The 22486-nt window shown below is 37.7% G+C and overlaps 1 protein-coding gene across 2 annotated transcripts in view; it reads left to right on the top strand.

The window, feature by feature from the left end:
- Positions 1–22486, top strand: part of lrp1ab (low density lipoprotein receptor-related protein 1Ab) — a 116446-nt gene that overhangs the window by 11749 nt on the left and 82211 nt on the right. For both annotated transcript variants that reach the window (XM_059527900.1, XM_059527901.1), the window contains exons 2-3: positions 9472–9594; positions 20820–20957. In XM_059527900.1, coding sequence (XP_059383883.1) covers positions 9472–9594; positions 20820–20957 — 261 coding nt within the window. The remainder of the gene's footprint in view (positions 1–9471; positions 9595–20819; positions 20958–22486) is intronic.

The raw sequence follows: 22486 nt of genomic DNA, 5'->3' as shown, positions 1-22486 counted from the left end.
CAGTCCATGGCAGCGCCACTATGCTAGCGTTTAGCTTAGCACCATTCATTCCTTAGGATCCAAACAAGCATGAATTTAGAAGCTATCAAACACTTCCGTGTTTTCCTTATTCAAAGACGGTTACATGAGCAGTTACATGAGTAAGTATGGTGACACAAAATAAAACGTGGCGATGCACCAATACTGATATTGGGCCCGATACTGCGCTCCTGTACTCATACTCTAAATAATGCCCCGATACTGAAAGCCGATACTACACAGCGAGTGAACAGAGCTGTGTCCAGAAAAATAAACACTGACAACAGAATAAAAGAGAGTAGAAATAAGTTATTAGAGATTCAGGATTTCTATGAAGTACATGTAAGTAATTAATATAATGTTTTACATTCAATATTCATGCCTGTATAGTGGATGTGCAAGAGCTGATAAGCAGAGTGCACTGAGTGAAATGAGCGCGCGGCTGTGCAGAGACGTGAGCTTGACTAATGAATATCTCTCACAGACATCACTGGAAAGTTTGTAGGTCGGTTGTTTATGTCAAAAGCAAGCAAGCAAATCAGTGAACAAGTTACTAAAGTTATTTGAAGGTAAGGAAAGTGAGCGAGAGAGAGCCAGCGAGCAAGGACTTCTGTTGCATGATCTTGATTGCTGTTTGCTCTATTAGCGCATGCATTTGGATTAAAACTAAATTGTAAATATAAAACAAACAAAAATTTTAGGGGCATTCACTATAAACAACATTTATTTTAAACGTCAAGCATACACGATTACAGCAAAAGTGAATATAGCAGACTGTGTGAAATGCTCTAGACTGGAAGTGTCTTCTGAACCAATGCAAACGTGTGCGTGCTGCGCATGTTTAGCTTGCTCTAAAATTATGTTTTTATTTGTACGTCAGGGTCTGCGTGTAGTGCGCATGACGCAAATTAGATCAAAATATACGGGCGCACTCGTATAATGTATAATCATTGGTTCCCTGCATTACACTATTGTACTGCTGCAATAGAGCAGCTCTAATGCGCCATTTAAATGAACAGTGGAAGTAACAAAAGCTTATACAATACTTTTTTACAGGTATAATTAAGTGTGGAAATAACTGAAGGAAATATCTGTTTGCTAGCTGAAGCCAACTAACATGATTGTTGTTGTTCTTTTTATTTTGTCTCTGTACCCAATATTTGTAAAAAAAAAAAAAAAAAAAAATGCTGACTAAATGCTGTGAAAATACAGGCATTGGTCTCGGCGAATACCAAAAATGAAAGTGTCGGTATTGGACTCTTTCTGAAAAAAGTGCTATAGGTGCATCCCTAGCGATTTCCTAAGTGGATAAAAATGATAACTATAATGTATGGCGGAAGAGCACTTCGCAGCACTTCGACCTCGGTGCATTAATATCACTCCTAAAAACTGTTCCTGATGATATTACTGTGCTGTGAAGTGCTCTTCCGCCATACATTATAGTTATCATTTTTTATCTGCTTAGAAAATCGCCTCGTTTAATTTTGTCATCATACTTACTCTTGTAACTACTCATGTAACCTTCATGTAAATCTTTAAATAGGGAAAACACGTAAGTGTTTGGTGGCTTCTAAATTCATCCCTGTTTGGAACCTAAAGAATGAATGGTGCTAAGCTAAACGCTAGCATAGTGGCGCTGCACACTACAGAGATTAAGTGCACGCACTGAGACAGGAGAGGTACGTATCAACTCGTCTAAGTTGAGGGAAGAACATAGTGGAATATGGAAAAATGGTGCCATTTTCCTTTTTTTTTTTTTAAATGCATTTGCACATTTTGATGCATTTGGTGTAAAATTACCATTTACCAAAATTTCCAAAGGCAACAAAAGTCCAAGTGACAACAGGGATAAAAAATGAGATCAATCTTGGCTTAAAGTCTTTGAAGTAATGTTATGGGATGAACCAGGAGCATGTTCACCATCATAAGATTGATACTGTGATTACAGCCCCAAATAGTGCTGGGCGGTTTGACCAAAAATGTATATAACGTTTTTTTTTTTCAAAATTATACCGGTTTTCCGGTTTATGACATTTTTTTTTCATGCATAATCAGGTGTACAATGCATCTTCTGCTGGTTGATATTCCAAGAAGTGCTTGCGGCTAAGGTGCTGGAGCAAATTGTTCGTGTTGCCGCCTTTAGCGACAATTTTAGCCCGACAGCACTTGCATAAAATGGATATTATATATGCATAATCTGCCTGCGGTGCATATGCAGTCCGCAGCACGGACTCATTGTGCTTTCACACAGGACGTGTTTGCAGTCCGCTACTGATCCGCGTCTGTTTAGTCCACAAACACAACATTTGTTCATTGTTTTGATTTCATATTATGTAAAAAAAAAAAAAAAAAAATATATATATATTTCAGCATCGTAAGTCTTTTATCACAGAACAGTAACAATCTTTCATATAGACATTAGTATTAACTCAATAAATATAAACAACGCATTATTCATGCATTTTACTTCTAGGTTAGTATAATAAGCTGCTCAAGCAAGCGGCAAAACATTTAAACACAATAATTAGCCTACTTTTCTTGTACACAGACAGAAACAGTCTCGTGCATTTTGCATTTAAATCTTCATCACAAACAATCCCACGGGTCTTAATGAACTTTGTTTTTCTGCTTCCATAAAAGTGAACATATACATTGTTTTCCTTGTTTATCTAAAAGTGCTCTTTTTCTTGTTTTAAACCTAGCCAAAAACCCATGTGACTGCGTTTCCATGTCAATCCATGTTCATTTTTCCTGCGAACAATGCGCTTTCACTTTAATTCAGCGCCTGCAGCACAGCAAAAATAGACTCAGTATGTTAACAATCGCTGCACTGCTGCAGAGCACCGCTCCTTGAACGCACTGATGGACCGCAACCTCGTGCAGCTGGAATCCGTTAATACGACTGTGTGAAACAGGCGTTATAACGTAACACCAGAGCACTGCTGTGTACCCTCACCACGCCTCGCAGTCGTTGCTTAGAAATGCAATATTGTAAAGGGTCCGTCTGAAACAGTGTCTCGCGGCCGCGGCAAAGCATAACGTTCGTTCCAAACGCTGAGTAATTAAATACACCGGTATGGCGGTATATTCAAAATTAACATCGTAACGAAAATATACACCGGTTTTCGGTATGAACCGGTTTACCGTTCAGCACTAGCCCCAAAGCAGCAATACATTGTGCACATGGATACATGTTGCTATTTGATAAAGCATGGTGGTTCCTTTTCCATTTCCATTCATTGTTTTTCCCCACTATACTGTCTGGAAAGCATATCCGTTCTTGGTTGTGAAAAATCGCGGTGTACATTCCACCCCACTGTCAGCCTGGAGTGTAAGGGAAACTTTGAATGATGATGATGTATGAATTATTGGTTTTTAGCCTCATTTCTTTGGAATTTCACCTCATTAGAAACTGGCCCCATTCAGCAGCGCCATGCTCAACTCAGGTTTGTCCTAGAAAATTAACATCAGAGGACAAACTTGTAAATTGGTTAAACTGCCTTAGCCAGAATTCAGAGAAAAGATCAATGTTTTTAACCTGTGAAGGTGCCTGGATGTAAAACACTCCTGTTGTTTTTTTTTGTTCCCCAAGACAAAAACTCAAATGAATGAGACGGAAGTTTCTTCCGCATTGGCCGGCCTTCTGGACGTCTCCCAGCCCTGTTTGGAAACGGGATTGTGGTATTTCAAATGACTGCAGTGTGATGTTTGATTGCTTAGCGTCAGTGCACCTTTTTGGGATGCTCCTGATGTTTGCATTTGGGTGAAGGCCCAGAGGGACAAATAAAGGCCTTCTTGATTCCTCACCATAGACTCAGATGCTCTGAAATGATTAACAGTCCCCCTTGATTTGCACTTTCAAAAACTTGAGTAGTTTGGCTGTGCATTTGGAAAAAAACAGCTCTGAATTAACAATCCACATCTCTGTCTGAAATATTTGTGTGCTTTGAATGAAGGCAAGCTCTGTGGGAAAAGTTGCCTGTGTACTCCGTTCCCCCCAATGACCCCAAAACCTCCAATTAGAGTCACAGGCTCTCCTCCTCGTGGTCGCTCACTGCCGCTCTGTGATCGTGTGTTAAATTTAGAAGTGGAATGTTTTTTTGTCGCTTTTTTTATGTACAGTCGGTGGACTGCGTAATGAGAATGCCATTGTCGAGTTGAAAGATTTAGGAACGCAGAGTCAATAAGTATTCAACATGTTGTCCTCTAACACTTTTCTATTATAGCGTTAGTTTACTCAAAAATGAAAATTAGACCATAAATTACTCACCCTCAAATCATCCTAGGTGTATATGACTTTCTTCTTTCAGACGAATTCAGTCAGAGTTATATAAAAAATTATTTAATCTTTCAAGCTGTTTCATGGCTCTCAACGGGTGTTGCAGTGCATCATATATTTGCCGCTTTGCATCCAAACGATGGATTGTTTTCAAGCTAAAGTAAAAGACTGCTTCTTAAACCAGAGAAGGAGAGCATGTTGGTATTCTTGTGGGAAAAAATGCAAGCACTGTTACCGACAGCAAGTTCAGTTTTACTTTTGTTTTTGATTTTGTTCTTCTTTGTTAACATTGTTGAAAGTCTTGCACAAATTACATAATTGTCAACCGACATCATGTCCTAGTACACACGGTCGGTGCAAATGCAACCCTTTAAATGGTACTGGGAAATAGTTCGCACAAAATCGTCACAGTACTTTAGTACTCTACACTTAGTTCTGGAACTAAATTATTATTAATAATTATTATTCATAATTATTACGGGCTTGCAAGGTTGGAAGATAAAGAAATCAGTCAATATACTACCGTGATTGTAGTTGTTTAATAAAAATGGCATTCATATCAATTCATGCATCACCTAATTTCATTGTAACAGACCTGGCCTAGAAGAAAAGAACATTTATGTTTAATCTATCTAATATTGTGTTGGTCAGACTATACAATGATATCTAGCTCGTCTTTGTTGAATAATACAGAACATAAAGAGCTTTAAAAATAATCGCATATTAAATCGCAATCGCAATATTGGTAAAAAAAAAAATGTTTTAGGGGAACGTGCATCGAAAACAAACACGGAAGAGGAAAAGTTGTTGAATAAAGTCGTTATTTTTGTTTTCTTTGTGAATGAAATTATTCTTGTAGCTTTGTTAAATTACAGCTGGACCACTGATGTAACAACAACTTTTTCTTTTTTTTTTGCCTTTTATTTGATAAGACAGTAGTTAGACAGGAACCGAAGTTGGAAAGCTAGAGGGGGGATGGGATCAGGAAAGGTCCAGGAGTCAGTACTCAAACATGGGACGCCCAAAGCACAATGGTTCTACATGTCAACGTGCTGCCCACAAGGCTATCGGCGACGACCACATTGATTATTTTAACAATGTTAAACTACGTTTCTTGGTCTTGAACGTGTCCGTTGTGTTGCTGTCGATGTAGGTCAGAAAGCTCTCAGATTTCATTTTAATTTGTGTTCTGAGGATGAACGAATTTCTTATAAGAACAGAATTTTAATTTTTGAGTGAACTATCCCTTTAATTATATTGAACCATTTCGAGATAATTGTCGGTGATGGGTGAATGTACGTATAACCTACTGGATCTTCATGTCTCCATTGCCAACTGATCTTCATATATTAGAAGTGATCTCTTGTGTAGTCCTCCTCCTCTCCTTAGTGTCTATTTGGGGCTTGTAAAGTTTTATTTGCACTTTCCACTTTGTATCTATCATCCTCCTAATACTGCTGACCAGATCTCTGAGAGCTTTACTGGTGCACTGGAACAAATCCTAGTTCTGTGAGCTTGTTTGGAAAGAGACAAAAAGTCTTGGATGTTGACATGCTTTATGTTTATTGGATCCTGGTAGTGGTCCTGAAGGAGAACTCAAAGCAAGGTTTTAAGTGCTTGTTCTGTGTGTGGTATAGCTAGTTTCATTGAAGATCTTTTTTGACCAGATTATAAGCAAATGTTCAAAAAAACTCTTTCTTGTGTCCATTTGTGCTGTTTGTCTAGTTATTGTAATTAAGTATAAGCTAGACTGGTCTTACATGTTTTCTTAAGCCATACTTTGTACTCCTTCTAGCTGTATTTGAATGCTAGAACTTTTCCTGTGTAAATGCCCATCCAAGATAGTTGATGAGTCAAAAGTGATATATACAGTTAGGTTCATGTGAATTTGGACACAGGCACAATATTTATTATTTTAGCTGTTGACCAAAACATATTCATGTTACAGGTATATAATTACAGTAGTATATAACTATTCATGTTACAATGGTTAAGGAAATGCAGTGCTTTAAAAGGTACCCCCCCCCCCTTTTTTTCAAGGGACCAAAAGTAATTAGTTGACTCAAAAGCCATTTAATGAACAGATGTTGGCTATTCCTACCTTATTTCTACATCAATTAAGCAGGTAAAAGTTCTGGAGTTGATTCGAAGTGTACCATTTGCATTTGTAAGCTGTTGCTTTGAACCCACAGCATGCAGTGAAAGGATCTATTCATACAAGTGAAACAGACAATTGTTAGGCTTCAAAAATATAACAAATCCGACAGAGAGATGGCAGGAACATTAGGAGTGGCCAAATCAACTGTTTGGTGCCTTCTGAGAAAAAAAGAACACACTGGTGTGCTCAGCAACATGAAAAGCAATGGACACCCACGGAGGACAACAGTAGATGATCAGAGGATCCTCTCCATGGTAAAGACATGTCACTGTTAAATTCTACAATCAAGAGAAGACTTCACAAGAGCAAATACAGAGGGTTCACCACAAGGTGCAAACAAGGCCAGATTAGACTTTGCCTAAACAACATTAAAAAAAAGCCAGACCATGTCTGGTATTCTTTGGACGACTGAAATTAAGATCAACCTGTACCAGAATGACATGGTGAGAATAAGTATGGAGAAGACTTAGAACCGCTCATGATCCAAAGCATACAACATCATCTGTGAAACATGGTGGAGCAGTGCGATGGCATGAGCATGCATGGCTTCCAGTGGCACTGGGTTACTGGTGTTTAATGATGATGTGACCAAGGACAGAAACAGCCGGAAGAATTCTGAAGTGTATAGGTATATACTCTCTTCCCAGATTCAGTCAAATGGAGCAAAGTTGATTGGGCAGCACTTTACATAACAAATGGATGATGACCTAAAACATACAACAAAAGCAACCCAGGAGTTTTTGAAGGTAAAAAAGTGGAATATTCTGCAATGGCCAAGTCCATCTGCAGATCTCAACCCAATTGAGAATGCATTTCACTATCTGAAGACATATCTAAAGACAGAAAGACCCTCAAATTAAACAACAACTGAAGTCAGCTGGAGTAAAGGCCTGGCAAAGCAACACAAAAGAGGAAACCCAGCCTCTGGTGATGTCCATGATTTCCAGACTTAAGGCAGTCATTGCCTGCAAAGGATTCAATAATCCAGCTTTCTCATCGCTTTCAAAAATGTACAGAAACGGGACACATACGCATCCCGGTCTCTCTTGTGATTGCAGTTACATCCTCTCCCCTTTGCAGTTTTTCCCGTTTCTCTTTTCCCAAAACACCTCTCCTCCTGCCAAGTGAGCAGAGAGGTAAGTGTTAGAGAGGGAAAGTCCCGCAGAGAATCACAATCAGATACAGTTACCTCCGTCGTAATCTGTATTTAACCACTGCTTGAGATAAAGTGTACAAACACTGTAGCCAATGTACTGTTTTGGCAAAACAGTGACTGATTAAAATCACAAAGTATGTCTATAAGCCATAATAACCCTCTTCTTGGCCACATTTTTCTGCAAGTTTGTCCCAGTTAGCCATTTTTGTCTGCGTATTGTGTTTTGTAAAGGCCTGTGGTCAGTTGTGTATATACTAGTGGGCCGCACCCACAGAAGGTATTGTAGCTGCAGTGTTTTACTGGGGGACGGACAGACAGAATGGTTTAATTACAGCAGCGGTTTTGCTGAGGATCTCTGACTTCTGGCTGAGTGGACCAGTGTCAGCAGTGGGGCAGGGCCAGATTACCCACAGTCCTGAGGCGGTTCTGCGGTTTACCTCAACAATCTCATCAGACTGACTGAGCAAAAATACTCCTCTGATTGCTGGGCTCTCCCCAGAGTTAGACTGATGCATTCTTCGCCCTACCGCCAGTAATGAAAAGACCTCTGTCCACGCATTGAGAGAAAACCTCTCTCAGGTTATAAAGGGCAAAAGAAAACCACCGTTTGTGGGCAGCACTTGGGAAATAAACAAACACAACAGCACCTACACTGAAATAAGTGGGTTAATAATAATACAGCAGAATGAGTTTGTCTTGGAATATATAGCACAGTTGTGAACTTGGCATGACCCAGATGTGTTTCGGTGTTAAAACCAGCTATCTTTGGCTTGAGGAATGGTAGTTTCAGCACAGTCTATGACCACATCCACAAAGTCTTTCTTCTAAATGTTTTGTCATGTCAAAGTTGCCAGTCATTGAGGTATTTGCTTATTTCATAAGTGGTACATCTAGATGTTCCCCTCAACAAAAATTTGAATTATTACTGCTGAAGCTTTAAGTGTGTGACCAATGTGGGTTGTTCAGTGGTTGATATCTAGACAGTATGCTGGATGATTTTTGACAGTTTTACTGTGTGTATATATATATATATATATATATACAGTACAGACCAAAAGTTTGGAAACATTACTATTTTTAATGTTTTTGAAAGAAGTTTCTTCTGCTCATCAAGCCTGCATTTATTTGATCAAAAATACAGAAAAAGCAGTAATATTGTGAAATATTATTACAACTTAAAATAATAGTTTTCTATTTGAATATACTTTAAAAAATAATTTATTCCTGTGATGCAAAGCTAAATTTTCAGCATCATTACTCCAGCCTTCAGTGTCACATGTAACATCCAGTCTATCACATGATCATTTAGAAATCATTCTAATATTCTGATTTATTATGAGTGTTGGAAACAGTTCTGCTGTCTAATATATTTGATGAATAAAAGGTTAAAAAGAACTGCATTTATTCAAAATAAAAAAAAAATTCTAATAATATATATTCTAATAATATATTTTCTTTACTATCACTTTTTATCAATTTAACACATCCTTGCTGAATAAAAGTATTGATTTTATTTAAAAAGAAGGAAAAAAGAATACTGACCCCAAATTACTGACCAGTAGTGTATATTGTTATTACAAAATAATTATATTTTAAAAACATAGCTTCTTTTAAAAAATGTATCACATGTTCTTAAAAAATATTAAGCAGCAGAACTGTTTCCAACTTTGATAATGAATCATCATATTAGAATGATTTCTAAAGGATCATGTGATAATGATCCTAAAAATTCAGCTTTGCATCAGTATTTATACATAGTATTTATTAGTTGTAAGTGAGATCCTCAGAATGACCAAATATTGTTAAAGTAATTGGTTTGAGAGATGCCTTTCACACTTAAAATTTATTTCTCCGTTCCAGCCCCGAAGACATGCAGTCCGAAGCAGTTTGTGTGTAAAGACCAGGTGACCTGCATCTCTAAAGGCTGGCGCTGTGATGGAGAGAAAGACTGTCCCGACGGCTCTGATGAAGCCTCAGATATCTGTGAGTAAACCGGTTTATCCATCTCATCAGAAGTGTCATCATGACACAAAGATATGATATGATAAGTGGAGCTAAAATGTTATGACGTTATAAACTAAAGCCAGATAAATTCTCAATGTAGTTTGTGTGTCTACAAGTTAAAAATAGCTGTAAAATTTATCTCGAGACCTGTATTATCTATTTCATGCCAGTCTAGTTTTTTCTGAAAGAGAGGACATGTCCAGCTGTTGCTGCCCTAAACTGAAATTCACCATGTACATTGTTTGAGCAACTTGCAAGGTGATGCTGAAATACAGCAAACAATCACTAAATAAAAAATGGTACATTTTTAGTTATTACTTTTTAATTGTGGATGCATGTATATTTAAATTCAGGCCGATACTGATAAACTTATCATTTTATTCCTTCAATGGAATAATATTAAAATTATATACAGTTTGGTTTAAATTATAAAACAAATTCAATTTAAAAAATGTAAACAATTGTTTGAAATGCTACATGTGAATTCAGGCATCAAAATGTTTTTTTTAATTTAAATAAATATTTCATTTAACAGTGTTTTTAGTTACATTTAATAATTATTAGTGTTTATAAATCTAAATTTAAGTAAACATTAGATGACTGCTTATATTAAATATCCAATTTCTCATAATTAATATGCAACAGATATACATTCCTAATTTTGATTGTGAAATGATTTGAATGTGAAATTTCCAGGATTGATAATTGATGTCACCTCTGACTACCTGTGACCTTTCCTCATTACATGTACCTAACTAATTTAATCATTGATCGAACTGTGCATTGACCTAAATGTTTGCTGAGTGTTTAGCAGTGCCTAGAGCACATGGGGGTTGAAGATGGACACACTGCAGTCCACAGTTTGAAGGATGCTCTGTGTGTCTCTTCTGAGCGATGGCACTAATTAAATACGCTCTGTTTAGTCTGACTGACTGCACAAAGTCCTGTCCAGCCAAGTGATCTGTGTGTGTGAGGTCATCTCAAACTTAAAAAACAGGAGCCTGACTCTTTATTTACCACTGGCCTGCTCGTAAATGTTTCCGCACATGCAGACCTAATGAAGCTGGTCATACTGAACCTCACTTCTGGTCAGGCACACAAGCCAGACACCCTCACAGCAGGCTGCCATGATGCTTCCACCGGGTATACTACTGAACTTTTTAGAAAACCAAAAAATAAAGTTTTCAGTCATTTGAAAACAAAAAATAAAGTTTCAGTAATTAAAGTTGAGTAATTGCTGGTTATGGTGCTTTCAGTTTTTTCTCAAGTGGTAAATGAATCCATAGTAAGGTCCAAGCAAGCTGCCCCTTGATATTTTGACTAATGCCCTTGATATTTTGACTAATGATTATGCCCCTTTTTTGATATTTTGACTGAATATTTATAGTTGGAGATATTTTGGTGCATTGCTAGGTAATATCGTGATATTTACTATGGTAATGAAGTGGTACTGAACATGGTGTCACTGTAATCTATATGCCATATTTTAGACACTAAAGTTGTTTCAGAAACCATGAAACTTAATACCATGTCCAAAAACATGTCCAAAAAAGGGCCAAAATCATAAGTATTACCATGGTACTTTTATGTTAATTTCATCCAATCTCTGCTAAATGAATTACAGAAAATTACAGGTTCTCTTACATTTTACCATGGCTCAATCATGGTATCTAATGGTAATACCATGGTACATTTGTATATACTGTGGTACTTAATAATTTCTATGCTTAAAAACCATGGTATTCCTGAGTGAGTCAGAAAATACAATGGTGTTACCATTAGAGTCCTGCAACGGGTCGGGTACCCATGGATACCCGCATAAAAGTGGCTGAAATGGGTGGATTTTGACATTCCTAAAATTCACGGATGGGGATGCGGGCGGATAATTAACTCCTTGTGGGCGGGTGATAGCGTGGATGAAAAATATGTGCAATATTTGTATGTCTAAATTACCATTACACATACGCAACAATGATATAACATCACGTCACCACCACTGTGACAGTGCGACATCGCTGTGAGAGAGAGAGACTTTTCCAGAGGATTTGTAATTCAAGGATTTGTAATTCAAGAACAGAGAACACAACTTAAACCTGGGACTGTGGACGATATCCTTTTCCTGCACAGTAACCTTAAAGGAGCATTGCGTAGGTTCTGAAATTTCTAACCGTTACTGACACCAGTGGCCGTTAGAGGAACTGCAGCCAGTCTCTTGCTCGTTCTCAGTGCGCACGCTCCTTTTTTTTTTTTTTTACTACCGAGGAGTGTCCGTGGGTGTCTGAATTGTGCTGGAGGCTGGTCGCTTCTTTCCATCCACAGAGTCCATTTGAAAACACTATTGCCGGTGCTTACTATAATGGCTGGCGTGCCGTACGGTTGTAAGCCCAAGTAGATGAGAAACGCGCATGACGTCGCATTTTGTGAATTTTCGCACCAATTCGGGCCCGACTCCTCCACACACAATTGAGCCTACAGGCTGATAGAGGCAACCGTGGTGGACAGTCGAGGTGTCATTCTTTTTTTTACATCATGGTTGGCTCATACATGTACAAATGAAAACTCCTATCTTAAAGATTTTTTTTTAAGTAAAAACCTCCACATAGCTCCTTTAAGGGAAACTAAATTCATAGTTTGTGAGCGACAGGCTCAGGTTGTATTTTTTTTCTTTTTTTTTTATTAATAGGTCTATTTGCGTATAGTTATCAGGTTCCATAGCTTATTTAGGTGCCGATTATAGGCTACTTGAATGGTGCAAAACAAAGTGCACTTTTGTTTCATTAGCACATTAATGACACTGTCTGATGTTGAGAGGTGCGAGATAAAAAATAAAGCACTTTAATTGGAATGATTTTAGCGTGTGTGATTTATCGCGGGCGCGGATCAGGTAACGGGACAAATATTAAAGGGTATGATGCGGGTGCGGATTTAATTTTTATATTATCACAGGTGACAGGTCGGATCTGGTGCTGAACTTTGCGGGTACGGGCGGGCGCATGTCTCCAAAAATGGACCCGTGCAGGACTCTAGGTACCATTGTCCATACCAAGAAACCACATTTGCAGTACACTACTTAAAAGGTTTCATATATCAGCAGAATATCAACCTTAGACATAGTACTACAGTGCACTACTGATATACCATGGAGTACTGTAATGTAAATATCATGGTAAATGAATTTCATGGTAAATATCATGGTAAATTAATTTCAGTTCAGTTGGTATGGACGCACTACTTTTGTACAGGCAGTTATTACTATGGTACCATGTCCAAAAATCCATGGAGTATATCATGGTACTTTTTTTTGTAAGCAACATTCTGTCTCTGCCAGGTGAATTACAGAATAACAGCCCCACTTGAGCAAAAATGACTGTGGTAATACCATGGTACTTATATACACAGTTTAGTGTTGTACTGAATGAGTAACATATTCATATACCATGGTTCTTTTTTGTAAGTTTCATCAAGCCTCTGCCAAAAGAATGATGTGAAATGTCCATCTGTAGTTTATGGACTATGATGAGCAATTCTCACAGGACTGCTCCAAATGGCCCATCGTTTGGACGTCTTACACAGAATAGCTCCCAGCGTGCTCAAAGCACGTAAACATCAAAGAATTTTCTGCGTGCAAATAAACTTTCTGCTGCAATCCCACCATCTGTCTCTCAAAAAGCGCCACTAATATAATTTCAATGCAACTAATGCAGAATGGCTGAACACACAAAGGGGCTTTTCATTAGACGGAAGCTCTGACCTTCTGATTTATCATGATCTGTTTCTGCCAATTACACACATTACATGCTTAATCCTTTTTGTTAAAGCCTTTTTTAAGACTTTAAATTCAAGAGAAAGACCTGTACTGGCTGTCAGCATTTCAAACAAGAATGCTTTAAATTTTAAGGTCAGTGTCACGTCTAATCCTGGTCTTAACTGTCATTTTGTTATTAGAGTCTGTTATTAAGTCACTAGGCGGTGTCTGCTGGATATAATGCAATTGAAGCGATTGAAGAGATAAAATGAGATGGGTTGCAGAAACCTGTTTATCAATTCTTCTGTTTTTGAAAGATAGACAAACTCATTCAGACCCAAATCTGGTGGCTCTTGCTCAGGGTTCAGTTGAGACTTGTCTTGTTGTGCTACAAAGGGGTGCTGTGTGTTTGAAGGTTGTTCTCATGTCCTACTTCATCTCTCTTCAGGTTAATTTCTAACTAACAAACTGAGTTCCCACCAGTGCCATGCTGCCAGGACAAATAAATCTTGCCCTCCTTTTTTCTCTCTTCCTTTTGTTTCCCATTCACTTTCTCGCCGGGTGTAAATCAGAGATTTCAACAAACTTGGCGCCCTGTGTAGGGCTTGTTTATATCTTTAAGTAGGTCAGTATATCATTAGAAAAGCACTGACATAAGAGACAAGAGCACCGAGGAACTCCGTTTCTCCTGTTCTCTCTCCTTCAATGAAGAGAGAAGATTGAGAAGGGTATTGCGACATTATCGATCACAATTTCTAATGCACCTGTTGCAAAAGTCAACTATTGTATCATCTCTAAATGTGAAGGTAAAGCTTACATCTCTGTAGAATAGATTTATTAGAGTGTGTATTGAGGATGGTCCTTTTGTCTGCTCAATTACTTGACAGTTAAAGGGGTCAATATGCAAATATATTAAGCAGCACAAATTATTTCAACATTGATAATAAGAAGAAATATTTATTGAGCACCAAATCATCATGTTAGAATGATTTCTGAAGGATCATGTAACACCTTTGTCACATTTTAAAATGTATTCAAACAAAAATCAGTTATTTGAAATTGTAGTAATTTTTCTTTACTTTTTAAATTTGTAAGTTTTTGGCATGTTTGTGATTTAGTTGTTTTAGTTTATTAGTGTGAAATGAAACATGTTAATTAGCAGGTCAGCTCAATTATTGCATTTTCTTGTTTGATAATTGGCACTTCCATATGTGAGTACTGGTGCACATCCTTAGTATGTGTAAGCACATTATACTGAGTCAATCTTAAAATAATATCATAGTGAGTCATGCCGCTTTTTCATTTAGTCTTGTGTCTTAATTGCACGACTGTTCCCAGGTGTCTTACCTAAGCTGCAATTACCCTCCAGAGGTAAAGACAGACTCTCACAGTCTGGCTGTGTCGGGGCATCATGCTGCGCGCCCGTGGAGCTCTTCTGACTCCTCTTTCTCAGGCGGATTTAAATACACAAAATGAAATATTAATTCTCCTAGTGACATTTTTCCAGTTTTGTTCTTCTGTCCTTTCTCATTTGCGGCTTCTTTGTTTCTTTGCCTTTAATTTACATTTCAGCTGTCTTCGTGAGCCGCCTACCTAGACAGCGTGTTAAGGCATCATAGACGTTTCCCTGAAGCAAGCCATCCTATCACTGAACAGTAAATTTGTAATGACTCTTAAAAGGATAGTTATTTGTCGTATTTACATACATTGTAAAAAATCTGGGAAGTTTACAGTAAAATGGCATCTGTTGTTGTCAGAAATTTACCATATTATGCCAAATTACTTAAATCTGTTTACCTTTATAATATACTGACTACCACCTTAAAAAACAGGTGGTAAAATAAACATGAAGCTCATCACAAGTAGCTTTTCCAGGTAAATACTGATATATATATACAAGGTGCATGGCGAAATACACACAAATATAAAACACCATCGTGGTAACACAGAGGGCTCTAAAATAGCACTATAAACATTAATATATCCACATAAGATGTAACAAAAAACCCTAATGTACATTACTTATTAGACATAAGAGATCGTATTTCAGTGAAAACACATGAAATGTGAACTGTTACATTATAGAATTCTGGAAATGTCAGTTTTACTGTAAATTATACGATGAATTGTTTGTTTGTTTTTTAGTTCCAAAAACTGCACATGTAATAGTGAAATTTTGACCATATATAGATTAATGGATCTCACTGTAAACCAAATAAGCGATTTTTACCGTAGCATTTTTTAAGTGTTTTTACTGTCAAAATTATGGTAATTGTTGCACAACATTTTCGGGGGGATATGGTTTTCATTAGTAATGTCTGTTTTATTATTTATTTAATTAGTTTTTCAGTGTGTAGAACAACACAGAATGCCAAGATGTACAAGATGTACAGGACAAGATGTACACAAAAATGCTTTAATGGAGGGAAATATTTCATCTGTGTGGGGCAGCTTTAGATCGTGGAAGAAGTGTGTGTGTGTGTGTGTGTGTTTAATTATTATAAAGAGACCAACTGAACCAAATGGATTGGTAAATTCATCAGTCCTGTTCCAGAAAGCTCTGGGGAAGCGAGAGTGCTCAGCGTGGGGCCGCATGCATTTGAGTGTGTATGTAAATGCTGTCTTTTTACATTCAGATGCTGTTTTAGACTCTTTGATTGAATGGGGGAGGAGGAGTGATTATTCAGTGCAGTTTGCGCTTGTGTAAGGCTGTTGCCACCCACAGACGCCCCTGAGGAGACTGATATCTGTCCGTGTCATTTATAGCGATTGCTTGGTTTGAGAAAAGGCCATCAATACATGTGACCTACAGGAAAAGGTGAATAGATAACTAGTTTTGTCACTGATTGGGAGATGTAGAATGATAATAGATGGGGAATTTAATTTTATTTTTTATTGTTTTTTTTTCGAATATTTAATGAGTCACTGAATTTAAATAACAAAAAAAGTTAATAGAAAACAATAAAGCAAGGGTATGTGGACATTTTCTTGAACTTCTGGAAAACAAAGGAGGTACTGTAAAGCACAATAAAAACATAATTGTAATGTCTTTTACTGTTAAACTTGAACATTTATCTTATAACATATTACCTGGAAGTCATAAAACAATTAAGGTTTATTATGAATATTTATGATCTACTAGAATGACTGGATTTTGCATTGAAATTTCACAGAGCAACGGTACTTTTTTATTTTAATTTTTTGGTCACAAAATGGCACTACTTGGAAATACCTGTCAATGTTTTTTGAGAATTTGTAAAAGGACATTTTTTGTTTAATGCAATCTCTGCTAATTTAGTGAGGGAAGCTGAAAGAAGAAGGGAGCTGAAGTTCATGAATGAAGAAGCAATAGTGCAACCGCAGAATATGTGTAGGAATGAACTATTTGAGATCGGTTGAGGAATGACCTTTGTAGCTAATGGGTATAATGAGTTTTCTTGACTGCAGAAACTGAGATCAGAGGTTCAGTTCATCGCCTGACCCGATCCATCTGTTTTTACGAACAGAGAACAGAAGGTTTGCAAGGACGCTGGGTTAATGGCGTGTCATCTCTGACCCTGGATCAGCTGGTCAAAGACAGCATAAAATTAAGTGTCAAAAAGAGAGTCCAGTGTGGCTGTGAAGATAACTGAAGGTCAAGGACAATTTATTTAAAGACCCATTTGCTCTGCTATCAAGTTTTTTGGCGAGCACGCAGATGGGGAAGCGACGGAAGGAAGGAGGAATAAATGACACACATACATCCTTCTTGAATCATTTTTACATGACGTGAAAAATGCTTGTAATATGCACAGGGCAAAGAAGTGTTGGATGTTACCGCTGGGGCCAGTGCAGGCAGACATTATTATGGGCTTGTTTATCAGAGCTGAAATAGCATGAATAAGACTGAGGGACAGAAATAAACCCTTTAAGTGGGGGGAGGAAACGGTGCATCTTATTCACACACACAATTAACAAAAGCACAACAGGAAAGCCAAATGGGAGGTCATTATGTAACTAGGGGTAAGGATAGGGTAAGATGAGTTTAGACACACATGCACACACACTGCTTGCCTTGTGTTTAGACTCCCTGTGGCTCCGCTCAAGTGCTTAAGTACAGCTTGTCTTGACCGCATGAATCCAGGTTCACTCAAAGTCATCTTCCCCAGCCATGACAATGTGGACATCATAATAAGCAAAAAAATTTTTTTTTTACTTTTACTGTACATTATTTTCAGTTAATTAAGAAAAAACTGTGTGCTTTGCCATAATTCATCAGAAAGTTTTTTTTTTTTATGTGAATAAGCACTTTAAGTAACTAATTGTACTGTTAATACATAAGCACAAATTAAAAACGATACACGTTAACAAAGGAACACATTAATAGCACATGCAATCATGGAATATGTAATACATTTATTCATTTTGTAGACACTTTTTCCCAAAGTGACTTACAGTAACAACACAAGATGATGCTTAAATATTTTAAAATGAAATTATATATTTTTTTCTAAATTCCATGATTTAAAACAAAAAATATAGGAAATTTAAGGCTCACTTATTTTCAGTCAGATAATGTCACAGTGTAAAAAAAACAACAACAACAACAAAAAAAACTAATCCTAAATATCCTGTTCCTTTTTTTTTCAACAAAATATTTGTTTTGGTTTGAAACATCACATGCACACGTACTTTAGGTTTTGTGAGTGGTCTTTAAAATGTTAGATGGTTAGATTAGTTATTTGAAGTGTTTGTTTTCTCTAATAATGGTCCTATATCTGTTTATCTGTGGATGTCCACTCTATGTGCTCTCTATTTCCCCCTCCTCCTTTCCCTTTTTTTTTCTTTTTTTCCCCTCCCCGCTCTCTGTTGTGTTTAGTGCATGTGCTTCAGGGTGTCAGTGACAGTGCAGGAAGGAAGCAGTCGTCGCCTGTATGAGAGAGATCCTGTTAGCAAATGGCCAACGACTTCCCAGTTCACTCCAAGATCACAGAGATCTGCCCCAGTTCACTCACACACACGCACTGTGAAACAGCCATCTGTCTGCTCCCCCGTGTGTATTCCTCCTTTGCAAAACTGAATCACTCTTTATTGCTTTCTTTTCCATTTAATGAAACTTTCATGGACACATTTTGAAGTTAGCAGTTGTATTTGAGCAGAATTAGGATTAGTTGGTGAGTTTTGTTCAGACTGGCCTCTTCTCACGCTAGTCACAGAATCTTTTAGGTTGGATTTTCAGAAGGGTAGCACTGGCTGAAGAGACGTTTGAACTTGAAGAGCTGGATTTAGGGTTTACTTGAATTGTTACCCTGCCAGCAAACCCTGAGAGGGAATCTCAAAGCTTCATTATAAAACAGAGGTGGAGAAAGGGTCAGAAAAAGAGCCTGTGGATTTGTTTTCTGAAGTTTTTGAAAGAAGTCTCTTATGCTCACCAAGGCTGCATTTATTTAATCAAAAATACAGTACTATTTCAAAATTGTTATTAAAATTTAAAATAGCTGTTTTATATTTACATTTATATTAAAATGTATTTTTTTTCCTGTGATGACGAAGCTGGATTTTCTTCAGTGCCACAGAATCTTTCAGAAATAAATCTAACATTCTGATTTGGTACTTAAGAAACCTTTCTTATTATTATCAATGCTTAAAGCAATGTACATTTCTGATACTGGTTTCACTCCCCTCAGAACAGATGATAGATGGATGCTGTCATGTGATATGAATCAGAAACATTATAAATATGGAGCTGGAGAAGAGGAAGTACACGATGTTCCTTCCTGATTTTAGAGGAACAGCTGAAATGAAATGGCCTGCTTTGGAAAGATGGGGGCTGTTTGGATCCGGAATTTGTTGGTGTTGCTTCATCGCAGTAATGGAAGTATCCATTGTGATCTTTGGAGTTACATAAGTAAAAATAATCATTGTACTGTTATGGATAGATATTCCCATGTGCTTGTCTTTTTTCCCCTTGTATGTGTGGGTGGAGAAAAATACCCTCATTCGCACACTTTCCACAAATCCAGTCAAATCCCAATGGATCGTATCCAGACCCGCTCTAATTTATCTCAACAATGAATATGTTTCCATATGAAAATGTTACAGCACTTGGGTTTACGTGAGTTTATGGTTTGCAAATGCTGTTTAATGTTGTCTTTGACGGTATGAGCAAAATATTTTCATTCAGCTTTTACGCCGTTGCTTAAGAATAGATTTTGAGCTAAAACGGATGTTCATTTATGGGTCTGTACCAAAAACTGGTGAGCTGCCCCGTCATAGGTAGTTGCCTTCTATGTCAGAGATTGAACCTCGTAATTGATTTGGAACATTCTACATGCTTCCTACATAGGCAGCTCACTAGGTTTTGGAACAGAGCTATAATGTTCCCCTTGGTATAACATTAAAGCTCTGCTGGGGCCTCCCACAGAAACATTTTTTTCCAGTCTGTTTTTGCCAAACTTTAATGAACTAAATAAGCATGTTGGCCCTTCATTTCAGTCCCAGAAGATACTCGTATATCTGCTTTTAAGAGTGCAGAAAACCCTAATGGACTCTCAGAAGCAGTTGCGTGGTGCAATGTGAGTGGCGTTAACCCGGCTAAAACACTGCCTCACTTTTACAGTATATGGGAGGTGAATTCCCCCTCCTTTTTTGTGTTTTTCCAAAATGGGTCAGCAGATGTTATGAGTAGAGGTGGAGGGAAAGAAAGAAAGAAAGAGGAGGTGGAAAAAAAATATCCAAGACAAACAGTTTGCTTTGCCGTGTGGGCCACATGGAGGGAGAACGGTTCCGGCCAATAACAATGCTCTGAATGGTTTACGACAGAGCAAGTTATAGACTTACCAATAACATTTTTAAACGAAAGACAATAGTTCTTTGTTCTAGTCCTCAATTAATTTTAACTTGTGATTGGGTGTTTTATTGATCTATTCTGGAGACTGGGGATTTGTAGTGTCTTAGTTTACTTTTGGTTTAGCCTGCATTGACTTTTGCTCTTCTGACTTCTGGAATATGTTACTCAGACTGTAAATATAATGTCCTATGGACATTCAGGACACTGTTGTTACAATGAAGTAAATCTATAAATAATTGAAATAAAGCTGAAATAATATATTAGATGAAACACTTTAAACTTGAACTTAGCAACCATTTAAAATAAGTTAAAATTAAAGTAAAAAAAGTGTAGCATTTATTAAAACTAAAAACTAAACAGAAAATATAAAGATAAGATTCAAAATATAACAGTATATAAATAATACTAACATAAAACTAACATAAAACAACTGCTCGAATGGTCTGAGTTTATGAGTCTGTTTTCACTGTAGTGTGCAAATGATCATGCGTTGCATCACTCAGGTGATAACTTTGTTACCGTTCTAAAAATAATAGACATGACTTGTTAAACTAGCAGTTGAATGAAGCTGCATCTCTTTGTATCTTTGCAATGTGTTAACTTGTGTTTGTTTGCTGTTTACCTTTGCAGGCCATCACACCCAGGTGTCACAGTGCCCTCCCAACGAGTTTGAGTGTCGAGGAACAGATGTGTGCATTCACCTGAGCAAGCTTTGTGACGGCGTCCCAGATTGCACAGATGGACGTGACGAGGGGCCGCACTGTCGAGGTAACATGCGTGCAGAACACAGTCTGGTCAATCTTACATTTGCTGACAGGCTTAATCTACCTTTAAAGTGCTGTTCTGTCAAATACATAAATATAGCTGTCATATCTGACACAGATAAATAATATATATGGCACTGATCAACTTTTGTCAAAATGGTTGTGGCTTCAGGCTGAAATACATTAGAGGACTACAAAGATTGTAAAAAAAAAAAAAAAACTTTTTAAAACACTAGCTATTGCAAGTAAAATCTCTTCCAGCAGAAGATACAGTATTTATTTTGTGGGCTCCAACTGTCTTTTAGACAGAGATATCATACTTATTGGCAGTCATCATGCCGAGATCTGTGTTTGAATCCCCTTTGTCCACAAAGGTTTGGCTCTGGAGCATAGTTGGTGTCATCCTCACATGAGATATCAGGTAATCATCTTGTTTGTCCAAAGTCCTGAGATACGCAGTCTCATCCGGCTGACGTGTATCTCTACAGTACTGATGCAGCCATTTAGCAAGTAATTGAAAGAAATCAGACTGACAGATAATCTCATTTTAAAAGAAAGGCTTAGACTTTGGGGTCAAATAAATTCTTGTAATGTTAGTCCAGGCCTATCTGCTGCTATCTTTCTATACTGCAGGAATGTTAGAAAGACAGTCTGGGCCTGAGGTTTTAAAGGCTGAATAATAAATAATGTACCTTCCTGACCTGGCGTCTCTCCAGCGCTTTGAACCTAGACACACACACACTTCACTTGTCCCCCGGCTCAAATGCCGACCCTTTGAACCCAGAGGTAAACAGTCACCCACTCTTCCACACGAACCCCTCGCTTTCAGATGCACAGAACGCACACAAACATATGCTCACATGCCTTTCCTGTTTGATGTTTGCTTGCTTCTGCTTTCACAGAAAGGTTTACAGTTTAACAATCATTACGCTGTTTCCCCCGAACAGATGTGGAGATTGTGCAAGAAATTCAGCCCCAGTGTTTTCAAAACACACTTTGTCAGTCTATATTTCTAAGTAATTATCAGATTTGTTGACAAGTTGGGCAAGAGGGAGGCAGGCTTGAATTTATTGCTGTGTGGGATACATCTGGCTGCTATGCTAACAATGTAGTGGGTCAGCATCAAGAGAGCAGTGATGGGAACTGCCGAGCTCTGATATCAGCCGTGCTCGTGCTAGTCTAGATCATCTTATCCTGGGCTTTGTAAAATCAACCCCTCACTGAGCTGGGAACCAGTTTGATTGTGTTTTCCCTCCTGGCAGATTTAATTGGCTCCCCACAGTCTTGTTTTAATCATTTTGTACTGAAGCCTCTCGGCGATGTTTCAAGGTCTGTCCAGTTCCTCCCGCTATGAGGACACGAGCCAAAAACTGTCAGCCCTCCAAAATAACTTTCTGATGAGGAACTGGAGATTTATAGTTTTAACTTTAAGTTGCATTGAACAATTTATACAAAAATGTCTTTGGTCAGCTCTAATTCCAATTGATTTCCTACAATTGTTTATTTATGTATTTATTTATTTTTTGACTCTTC

Source organism: Carassius carassius, chromosome 37 (assembly GCF_963082965.1).
Source record: "Carassius carassius chromosome 37, fCarCar2.1, whole genome shotgun sequence".
NCBI lineage: Eukaryota > Metazoa > Chordata > Actinopteri > Cypriniformes > Cyprinidae > Carassius > Carassius carassius.
This window is presented reverse-complemented; position numbering and strand designations above follow the sequence as displayed.